This window comes from Mastomys coucha, unplaced genomic scaffold (assembly GCF_008632895.1).
Source record: "Mastomys coucha isolate ucsf_1 unplaced genomic scaffold, UCSF_Mcou_1 pScaffold21, whole genome shotgun sequence".
Classification (NCBI taxonomy): Eukaryota; Metazoa; Chordata; class Mammalia; order Rodentia; family Muridae; genus Mastomys; species Mastomys coucha.
In genome coordinates, this window is record NW_022196904.1 from 136,354,170 (window position 1) to 136,365,687 (window position 11,518).

Consider the following 11,518-nt stretch of genomic DNA (forward strand, 5'->3'; position numbering starts at 1 on the left):
TATCTTTAAGGGCAGCTGAGCAGCAGTTTATAGAGTAACCCACAGCCACAGCAGGAGCGAGGAATAGCTGTTACTGGATTGGCAGGTTCAGGGCACAACCAGTCTAAGCTGGAAGTCAGGGGCTGTGGCCCCTTCATTCCCCCAGGGGCACAGTATATGCGGCATGATGTAGGGTACCCAGGGAGGACAGGGGCATGGGGTGCCCTCCATCAGCCTGGGGCAGAGCTGGTGCTAAAGTCCCTATCGGTATGACTGGGATAAAGATCTCAGGGACCCTCTTAGAGGCTAGAGTTGAGGGGAGGGCCACGGCCCATCCAATGCGTCCAACTGGTGTGGTTATTGCCAGCAGGCAGAGTCCCACATGCAGAGCTCCCTCTGAACAGCAGGAGATGGGGGACCTGATTGGGCAGGCGAGCATGGCAGCAAGGACCCTAGAGAGCTAGTCCAGTGGCCCCTGGAAAATTAGGCGGACACAGCCAAGCTCACCGGTGAGCCAAGCTCCACAAAAGGGGCAGGCAGCATGGAAAGCGTGAGTGCCGTGCGGCAGTGGTGTCTGGGCCCAGTAGCGGGCAGTCTTCTCAGAACAGACGTGGCCACAGGGCGCAAAAGCGTGGCTGGGTGGCCCAGAGTCCAGGCAGAGACCGGCCTCCTGGCCGAGCCACAGGGGCACATAGGGTCCCACAAGGCGGCAGAGAGGACACTCTCGCTCCTGGGGGCCTCGCTCCCTCCGGCAGCCCCAGCCGTGATAGCCATGGACATGACCACAACGGACGTAGACCCAGGGTTGCTGCTTCTCAGGTGCTGTGCGGCCACGGGCTGGACTGGGGAAGGCCAAGGTGCTGAGGCCCACAGGACACTGGGGCCGTGCCGCGTTGGCCTCCTGTCGCTGGGCCTCCAGTTGTTTCAGTGTGGGTGCCCTCAGCAACCCTGCAGGAGTGCGCCACAATAGTGTGGCCCCACACAGGTCGATGAGTGAACCGTCTTGCAGGATGTTGGATTCGTTTTCCACCTGCCGGAGGCAGCAGAAGGCCTTAGCCCAAGAGCTCTCTGGCCCTGCCAACAGGCAGCCTCACCCCAGAGAAGCCACCTATCTGGCCAGTGACATTCCCTGAAGAGAACACCCCAGGCCAGCAGGCCAGCTGAGACAAGGAAGGCAGATGCCTCCAAATACATACAGCCCCTTACTCTAGGCAGGACCTGAGCTTTGGTATCTTCCCAGGTCAGATCAGGAGGTCTGGCCCAAAGCGAGGTTTTTCTGAAACGTTTTTTCAAAGCTCTCCCAAAATGGCAGAAGTAGGATATGACAAAGAAAACAAATACCTTCCATAGGGAATTTGGGTACTGAGCCCAAAGTGAGTGTCCCATGGGTCACTCATAGCAAGAACTCCAGAGCCAGAGAGCCTTGATTTGAATCCTGATCTTGATATTCACTTACTCAGTGTTACCAAGAAAATAATTTAACTTCTGTATTTTGGTCTCCTGGACCTCAAAGCGCATTCCATATCTCAAGTGGGCCTTGTGAAGATTAGATAAGTCAACTGAAAAAAAAACATGGACCGATGCCTGGTATACAGTGGGCTCATAACAAGCATATGTCTGTGTTACATTCGTGTGCATGGTTTGGTTTGGTTGGTTTCTTTAATTTTTAACTTTATGGGTGTTTTACCCACACCTATGTCTGTGCTTTACATGCATGCCCGGTGTCCATGGAGGCCAGAAAAGGTGTTGGATCCCCTAGATCTAGAGTTATGGATGGCTGTAAGCTGCTATGTGGGTGCTGGGGATTAAACCTGGGTCTTCTGAAAGAACGGCCAGTGCTCTTAGCACTGAGCCATCGCTCTAGCCTCTGGTTTGATTTTGAGACAAGCTCTTGCTGTGTGCCCAGGCTGGCTGAGAACTCATAATCTTCCCTCATGTGCTGGCACCTGAGATGAATTCTGTGGTCCAGTCAATGAACAGAGCTATATGGCCCTATTTTTTTTTCCTAGAACTTACTCCCAGCTCTCAACATTTGTGCTTCAAGTAGTACCAAAGGGGCACTTCTAGACCAGCAGTGTAAAGAACTACTCTAAAGGCCTTTTACTCCTGCTGAGAGAGAATAATAACACCCTTCCCAAATGTGACAGATACACTGTAAGCTGCCAACACTCTGGGCTGTAAACTGCTCACACACAGTGGCCAAGTGTCATCCTTGGAAGAGGGTGTGATTTTCTAAGCTGCTGGCAGCCTCAGAGCCATTTGGTTCCACACAGAGCATTTGCATGTCTCTATTTCATATCACCTGCTGGATCCCCAGCAGTATAAAAGCATACCTAGGGACCTTGCTCTGGTCCTGTCTGTGGGGTAAGTGACAAGTGTCAGGAACTGTCTGAGCCTGGGGCTCACCAAGCAGAGCCTAGTGGGACTCCCTTGGAGAGAAGTGTCGGAGATCATCTCCCAGTGTGGAAAGGCAAGGGAGTGATGACAGGGGTCGGGGGTGGGGAGAAATGGAGGATGCCACCTACCAGCTTCCCCCGCTGCTGAGCTGATCGGCTATCCCGAAGTGTATACACATTCCCGCAGACAGAAATCTCCCTCCAGACACCTGGGGCAGAGTCCTCCGAGAAGCCACCTGCTGGGTGCATCACCAGAACCCCGTTGGTTGTCAAGCCATCCATCAGACCATCAGGAGTCCTCCACTTGGCTGCCCGCTCCTAGGACCACATGAATGATAAGCTCACAACTCCAAGAGTTCCCAAAAGGTTGCATGTCACAGATGGTATCTCCCCCACCTTCAAGGTCTGGGGTTTCCCAGAGAGGATTTCAGGTCCTGGGCACCACCTGACCTCTTTGTTCTTCACTTTGCTTCTTCAAAAACTAGGCTGCTAAGCCTTACGAGAGAGTAATGCAGAAGATGGCTGTGTACTGGCCCATCGCCCCAGGATGCAGCATCGCCCCAGCCTCCCTCCCCTCAGCTCTCTCTACTGAAGGGACTCACTCCTAGAAAGATGTTGCTCGAGGCATCAAAGCCAGCAGCGTAGATGCGGGCAGTATAGGGTGGCCGGCGGTCACAGAGGATTCTGCAGGCGTAGCGGGAGATAGTACTTTGGGCAGAAGGGCCCTCTGTAGCCCCTCCGCCAGGAGATGTGTCTGTTACCACAAAGTCAATCATGTTTTCAGTAGAGCGGCCAATCTATAAGGAAAGGAGGGTCAGAACACATGCACAGGCAAATGTCACAGCGTTCTCACCCAGTGTCTCAGCAGCTACCAAAGCATGAAGATGCTAGTCCCAAAGAGGACAGTGCACACCGCAACTCTCTGGAGTCTCGACCCCATGGGCTTGCTTGCATGCGGGTTTCTTACATCTGATCAGTTGTGGTATGAAACAGCTTCTGCTCTGTGGCCCCACAGCTCTGAGAAATATCCTCACTCTGCCTCTGCCTCCCATGGCCTGGGATAAAAGTTGTGTAACACCACCCAGCTCTTGTTACTGTTGTTTTTGTTGAGCAGGGTCACACTGTGTAGCCTGCACTGGCTTCGAATTTGCTATGTAGAGCAGGCCTAGCTACAAATTCATTTATCTCTACCTCCCAAGTGCTAGTAGTAAAGGTATAAGCTACCATACTCTGCTTATTATGTTTGTATATGTATGTGTTTCTGAGTGACTTTATTGCACTACATGTGTGCAAGCACCTATGTAGACCAGAGGGCATGGGCTCCCGGGGAACTGAGTAATAGGCAGCTATAAACCAGCAGATGTAGTTGCTGAGAACGGAACCTGAGTCCTTTGCAAGTGCTCTTAACCTCTAATCTATCTCTCTAGGCCTAAGCTAGGCATTTTATGTACAAGACCTCAGCCACTCTTCACATGGGGGGGAGCTACTCTGGGCCTCATTTTACAGATGAGGAAAACAAGACTCAGAGATGTTAACTGACTCCTGCCCAAAGTCACCTGATGGTAAGTACACAGAGCTAGCACCTAAACCTAGGCATGATGAGGCTTTGCCCTATACTCTGAACTTCAAAGCCGTATAGCCTCCTACCCGCTAGGAGTCTTGACTCTGAGGGCAGCTGACTTGCTATAGACTGTAAAGTCAGCAACGCAGTCTAAGACATCCTACTTTTCCATCTGAAGGGCGATCCACTACAATGAACGCTCAGAAACATCTTTCCCAGGCCTTGTGCCTGTGAACTGACCCTGAACACCTCCAGAGCAGAGGCTGGGGGGGCTGCACATACCTGGAACATGTCTTTGTCACTGTCGTGTGTGTACTCCACTATGACCGAGTGGCTCCGGGACAGTGTGTATGAGATGCTGTGCTGGCCTCGGTTGCTCAGGGCCTGGTGGAGAGAAGGCAGTCACTTCCCAGGGTACAGGAGAGGTGTAAACTTCTGAGCCAGAGGCCTGCTCCAGGCCCAACAGCCACTCCCAGGAAGGGACAGCTCCGTCCTGTACAGAGGAGACTTGTATAGAAGGAGCTCTTAGCTGGTTGTCTTGTTTAATCCTTGAGTTACCTCAAAAAAAAAAAGTGCTTACTGTTCCATTTTTACAGGTGGAAGTTACAAGTCAGAGAGGAGAACTGGCCCTCAGTCACGTGGCTGCGAAGAGCAGAGACTTAACTTGTTGAGAGAGCCACACCAACTCTCTAAAGCCCAAGGTTTCTCTGTGGTATTGTGTGTAGGGGCTGCTCTGACTCTTAGTTGTCAACTGGACTATATCTGGAATGAACTAAAACCCAATGACTGGGCACACCTGTGAGGGACTTTTGCTTAATTAAATCATTTGAAGTGGTGAGACCTACTTCTAATCTGGATATTTGAGATAGGAAGACAAACCTTTAATCAAGATCTTATCACGAGGGAAAATCCACCTTTACTCTGGGCTGCACGTTCTGCTGGCTGCCTATCCATAAAGGACGTGGAGAGAGGAAGTTCTCTTTCTGCCTGCTTGCTTTCCCTCTCCCTAGCAAGCCCAGTCCTTTCTTGGCATTACAGCCCACCTTGTGGGGATTCAGGTGAAGACAGCGGAGACATCCATCCTTATCCACTGAACAACTACTGGGTTCTTGGACCTTCCATTGGCAGACAGCCATTGTTGGATTAGCTGGATCACAAGCTGTAAGCTATTCTAATAAATCCCCCACAGACACAAACAGAGACAGACATACAGACAGATTCATTCTGTACATTCTATTTGTCTAGAGGACCCTGACTAATACATTGTGTGAACACCACAGCCCACTCTTGGAGCCTTGGCTACCTCTAAAATAATGCTGATAGGCGCTAGAGAGGTGACTCTGTGATTAGAATCACTGGTTGCTCTTGCAGTGGACCCTGGTTTGATTCCTAACACCCATATGGCAGCTTACAAGGGTTTGTATCTCCAGGTCTATCCTTTCTTCTGGCTTCCTCAGGCACTGCATGCTTACAGTGCATAGACATTCATGTAGGCAAAGCATCTATATACATAAAAATAAATTTAAGAAAATTTAAATAAGTAAAAACGTCTAACCAATGGGAGTATGGTAGCCAAGGAAGTATTTGAAAGGCTGTTAAGGGTTGGGCACTCTGCAGAGGATGTCTACTATCATCATTTTGGGGTGTGTCTGTTCTGTGGTACATGTGCATGCGTGTGTATGGGTGTGCCCACAGAGGCCATTGGGTGTCCACCATTACTGATTTATGTCTCTCACTGAACCTGGAGCTTATGGTTTGGGGTTAGGATGAGAGCCAGCAAGCCCCAGCTACCCTCCTGTTTTTTTGCCCTCAACAGACCTGGCTGGGGTTATAGGCACACATGCTTTTAATTGGTGAGTGCTGGGGATCCAGACTCAAATCCTCATGCTTGCACAGCAAGCCCTCTTACCCTACTGAGCCATCATCTCTCCAGACCCATCACCACCATTTCCTTGCTGAGCCAACAAGCAGGGAGTGAGTAATGACACAGTGAGCTCCCCTGCTTCACAAAGGCCATGGCAGGTGGGTCCAGGAAGACTGAAGACCCAGGCCCAGGCACAAAGAATAGGATGGCATTCAGTCCACTGGGATGAGCGGCTTGCCTTGGAGACGAGTGGTGTGGAGATGTGGTGCATGACATCTGGCTTCACTCCGTTGGCATGTGGCCGGCGGCTCAATGCCAGGCGGCTTCGGCGGCGGCCCTTGTCCCCACTTGCCAGACACCCATTGTAGCTGTGGATATGGTGGTGGAGAGATAGTGGGAGGGGAGAAAGGAGGAGAGAGTGAGCCCTTAGGAGACCTGAAGGAAAATGCCAATGTGGGGCAGACCCTACCTTGATGAACAAGAGCTAGAATTATCTAAAGCTAGAAAAGCCCAGAATAGCAAATGGCTGAATTGAGGGGTAGGAGGTGGTGGGGGGGATCCTTCCTTCAATGAGCCAAGTGTTCCCTGCATGCCTCAGCTGTAATAGCAGGTGCTAGGGTGGCAGAGCTGATGCACCACAGCCATGCTCAGTGGAGGAAAGAACTCAGCTTCTCAAGGAACCCAGGCACCACTTGCCATGACCCAGACAGACACAAGTCAAGTATACTCAAGGCCCAGTGGGAAGAGGTGGGAATAATCTCAGAATCAGGATTCCGGGAGAGGAGACACCTATGTTGGGCCTTGAAGAACTGTAAAGACTTTGTCTGCAGCAAAGGATCTTTCATCACACGCCGTCCATAAATAACCAAGAAGAAGAAAGCAGCTTCTAATTCCATTCCCCCATTATCTCCACATGTGTCTAGTTTTCACCTTCCTTTCCAGCTTTTATTCAGGGGGAAGGACCATGAGAAGCAAGGATGAGGTGAGCCACTGCCTTGACTGCTGCTGGGGATGGCTGCCTTTGTTCCTGGTCCTTCGTGTTTTTAATTACCTAATGGAATCTGCAAATGTCCTGCCAGGCAGTGTCTTTCTTCCTATTTTATAAATTAGACAAGTCAAGGCCCAGGGAGGAAAAATGAGTTGTCTCAAGCTAAGGCAATAACAACAACAAAAAGAGCCGGATTGTGGTCACTGGACTGTAGCCACACTCACCTAGACTTGCCTAAGTCCCGAGAGTTATCTGGGTCTGAGCCAAGGCCCTGAGAGTGGCAGAGATCAGCGAGACTAGGATTTAGTGACTTGGGTGGTATAGCGATATGAATAACAAGCTAAGAATGCTTTTCTCTAAGTAATGGAAAGTCACACAAAGCTTTGGAGAAGGACATAGGCAGTTGCTGAGTATAGAGCTGGGCATGTAGCTCAGTGGGGAGAGTACTTGCCTAGCATGAACAATGCCCTGAGTTCAATTCCCAGCACCACATACGTGCAGTCTGGTGGCACATGCCTGTAATCCCAGCACCTGGGAGGAATGAAGATCAGGAGCTCAAAGTCATCTTCAGCTACATAGGGAGAATGATGGAAGCCAGCCTGAGCTCTGTGAGAACCTGTCTCAAAAAGATGCCAAATATAAGACCAACTTCCTGCTGAGTTTGATTAAATCCATATTCTCCAGACCCATCCAGAGATTCTACCTCTTGAGGTGTGGGATTCTTCTCTATATCTCCTGTTTTCTTCTCTCTCTTCTTTCTCCCTCATTCCCTCACTCTTCTTTTTGTTGATTTTGGGGACAAGGTCTCAGACAACCCAGGTTGCTCCCTCCTGAGTGCTGGGATTACAGGTGTGTGCACTACACCAGACTATGTGTGATTTCCATGTGCTCCCCAGGAGCTCTGCACACAGTGAGGCTTCCATACTCTTCTTAGGACAGAGAGCTGCTTTCACCCAGATAGAAATACAGTCCTTCCCTCTGTCAGGACATGAAGCAGGAGACATAAGCTCCTCTGTGAGGAACATCTCAGTTACCCTTCTGAGCACTTCGCACATACCAGTAACGGCAAGCCTAGAGGGAGACAGGTCAGGATGCAGGCTGAGGGCTCACAAGAGCCTTGGCAGGCCAGGATGCAGGCTGAGGGCTCACAGGAGCCTGGCACACATCCATTCTTCCACTCATCACACAACCTCTATAAAATGGAACTCATCTGTCAGGACCTACTTGGAATGTTGATTTTGAGGACTAAACAAGATAAAGTGCTTTAAAATGCTTGACAGAGTTTGTCACGCTTATAGCAAGGTCTTGATATGAGTTAGCTATTGTGGGTATTTAAAAAAAAAGGCAAAGTGGCACATAAAAGTCACCAAATGACAGTCATTGTTATGTATTGTTAATCTCTATCATGATCCGACAGCTGATCAGAGAGGGAGATGCATCTGTATCTGGGGGAAGAGTTTCATGGGAGATGCAGGTATTCAGGCAGGCAAAGACCAGAAAGAGACAGGGCCTGTCCAACTATCAAGTCCCATCAATTTCTCTGAAGTAACCTCTACTTTCTCATCTGTAACATGAGAATGAGCTGCAGTTTAGTGATCTACAATTAGGAAGATCTGGGTTCAAATTCCAACCCTACCATTTATGAGCTGTGTGCTCTTGGAGCAGTCACGTCCCCTCTCTGAGCCTTGTTTACCTCTCCTCCTTCCTCACAGAATCTTTGTGAGGATTGAAATGAAATAATGTCCATGAAAAGGCTTGGTACTGCCTGCCTCCCGGATGCTTGCTACGTGCTGGGTAACAGTCTATGTACTTTACAAAACTCTCTTCCTCCTTTCCTTCTTTCGGATAACATTTAGGAGGTTAGTATCAACCCCGTCTTCAAAATGGGGACACAAAGGCACAGCAAAGCTTGACAACTTGCTGAAGTAGAATCGGAACCAAGCAGTTTTGTGCAGAATCAGAATTCTTTACCCCACACTTACACACAGTAGGTGCTTTACTTTTTCTTTTTCTGCTATTCTTTTTCTTGGCTGATTACAAACTGTGGTGAGCAGTTTTAAGAATTGTCTCCGGCTGCTGGTGGTGGCGCACGCCTTTAATCCCAGTACTCGGGAAGCAGAGTCAGGTGGATCTCTGAGTTCAAGGCTACCCTATTCTACTGATTGAATCCCAGGCCAAGGCTATATATATAGAAACCCTGTCTCCAAAACAAAACAACAGAAATGGGTTTGATCAATTTTGTTCTTCAGCTGGGAAAGTAACAAGAAGCAAAGAGTCCTGGGAAGAGCATTCAGTGCACACTGTTATCTTGGCTGACCTGAGGGGGCAGTTACCCAAGGCCCATCACTCCTGGACTAGGGAGGCTCACCCCAGAACGATGAGTTCACCATACTTGATGGGTTCCTCGCCTGGCAGTGCTTCTTCACCAGGAGAAGAGAGGATGCAAGAGCCCTTGTCCCCTGGGTGCTGGAGGTCTGAGGTTCGGGGGGACCCCACTTCAGGGTTTCCTTCCAGCACCATCCTGAGCAGAGTGGGAGAAGAGAAAAGAAGTTTGCAACTTCCCACCCTAACTCCTCTCAGGCTCTGGCTAGACACAAGGCCCTTCGGGCCAAGGCAAGAGTGGTCCATCAGCACTTATTATAACTACTTCTGTTTCTCCTACATGGTGAGGTTGCCAAGATACCAAAGAGGGAGACTGGTGAGACAAGACCAAGAAAGAAATGGCAAAGTCAGACTATTTGGTTAGTTAGAGAAATATACCAACTTTGGATGGGATGTGCTTGGCAGAGGGACAGCCAGGACTTAAGAGACCTTACCTCTAGACTCAGACTTAATTCCTGGCTTAAGCTCTTAACCCCAAGACCTCAGTTACCCCCTCTGTCAGGTTCTTGGGTCTATGGGTTCACTCTAATCTTATTGCCCTTTTTGCAGGTCTAGGCCTCTGTCAGTCTGTCTGTTCTCAATGACTCTCTGTCCTCCCAGCACGTCCTTTTCTCTCCCCACTCTGCTCCCTACTTCTATCCTTCCTCTATCTGTCTGCCCTTCTCTTACCACCCACCGAACTCAGTCTCCCTATCTTGGTTTGGTACTGCAGGCAGGCCTCCAGATCCTCCTTCCCTCAGGTGTCTGTCTGCGGTCCTCAGGCCGCTTAGGTCTCTGGAGGCCAGTTGGGAGCGGCACTCCCCAGTTGGGCACCCCCTGCAGCAGAGCCATTCACCCGCAGGCTGCCTACTTAACAACCTTAACGTTGGAAGGTCTGCGCGGAGGCAGGCCCGCGTGCTCGGGAAGGGCACAATGACAGCATACGCAGATAAACACCAGGCGGCCCCTCGCAAATACGCGCGCGCATGCTGTCAGTCCCGCACACCCCTAGCACCGCGGGCCGTGCCCAGACGGGAGCAGCATACCCAAGACCTGCTATGGCAGAGACGCGCCTACGCGCTAACTGCCACAGGCGCCAGCCCTCGTTCCCTCTCCCTTAACCCCGCCACCCCTAGATGCTAAAACACGCCCCCAGCGCACGCCCAGCACAGTCCCCCGCCCCCAACGCGCCATCCTCACCTGGCGGCGTTCTGGGGCTCTCTGAGCGCTGCTGGCCCCTACTCGCCTCACCTCTACTGCGCCCCAGGACTGCTGCAGCGGGATGGGCCCGGCCCGCGGCTGCTCGGTGCAGCCTCGTCACGAGGACACCCGAGGCCCAGAGGAGGGAGGGATGTGCACACAAACCTTCACGCTCCACCCCGTGGCCCACGCCCCGCCCCGGACCCGCCCCCAGACCGCCCCGCCTTACCCTGAGGCCCCGCCTCCTGCGGCTTAGCCTAGCTGTGGTCTGCGAAGCTAAAGAGGCTTTCCAGGAACACTCGCCCCTTCCTGAGTCCCGCCCCTGGAACCGAAGAAGCTCCGTTCGCGATTCCCACTGGAGTCCCTATCCATTCCTGGCTTGTTGAGGGACTCCCCTAGATCTACCAGACCCCTCTCTTATTCCAGGCTCCGGACACCTCACCCTCATTCCAGGGTCTCTTGGGTTCTCCCCGAGACCGGAGCCTCCTTTCACACAGTAATCTAAAGGCTCCTTTTCCCAACCTCAAGACTGGCGACCCCGCACCTCCTGCTCCAAGACCCCGCCTCCCATATGGGGAAACCTCAGAATTACAGACAAGCCCAGAGCAAACAGAGGGAAGGAAACTACTAGAAGAGGCAGAGGAAGGTGCAGCACCGTGGAGGCTGAGGAACGCCACTGCGGTTGTCTTGAGTGCAGATCTATCTTGCAGTTCAGCTCGGCCACTTTCTCTCTGTGCAACAGTCAGTGAGCTCTGGCCTCCTTGGTGTCCAGAGACAGGCACCACTGCCCTGCCCTCCCAACAGCATGGGTGCCTGGTCCCTCGGGGCCACAGGCTTTCTTCTGCCAATACCAGGCTCTCTGGGTTGAATTTGAGCAAATTAAGTCCTGTAATCCTTGGGAGGCCGGTGCAATAATTGTGTCCCATCACCATTTACAGAAATGGCTTGCTAAAGAGGAATCAGGGGAGAGGATCTGGCCCATGCCTTCATATAGCTTGGCAAGCACTTTACCACTGACCAACATCTCCAGCCCCCCCTTTTTTTTTTTTTTTGAGACAGGGTTTCTCTGTGTAGCCCTGGCTGTCCTGGAACTCACTCTGTAGACCAGGGTGGCCTCAAACACAGAATCTGCCTGCCTCTGCCTCCCAAGTGCTGGGATTAAAGGCGTG

The 11,518-nt window shown here is 51.4% G+C and overlaps 1 protein-coding gene across 6 annotated transcripts; it reads right to left on the minus strand.

The window, feature by feature from the left end:
- Positions 1 to 10,504, minus strand: Peli3 (pellino E3 ubiquitin protein ligase family member 3). Of its 6 annotated transcripts, none has more exons than XM_031389244.1 (8): positions 10,350 to 10,481; positions 9,157 to 9,309; positions 6,039 to 6,168; positions 5,349 to 5,438; positions 4,219 to 4,320; positions 2,978 to 3,172; positions 2,505 to 2,693; positions 1 to 1,009 (listed from the first exon to the last, which is right to left on the minus strand). In XM_031389244.1, exons 2-8 carry the CDS (start codon positions 9,306 to 9,308, stop codon positions 440 to 442), a joined length of 1,428 nt encoding a protein of 475 aa, XP_031245104.1. In that variant the 5' UTR covers position 9,309; positions 10,350 to 10,481; the 3' UTR covers positions 1 to 439. The 6 variants fall into 6 exon arrangements, with proteins under 6 accessions (XP_031245104.1, XP_031245105.1, XP_031245102.1 ...); XM_031389245.1 differs by lacking the exon at positions 10,350 to 10,481 and adding an exon at positions 10,029 to 10,083; XM_031389242.1 differs by lacking the exon at positions 10,350 to 10,481 and adding an exon at positions 9,847 to 10,067.
- Positions 10,505 to 11,518: the final 1,014 nt, after the last annotated feature.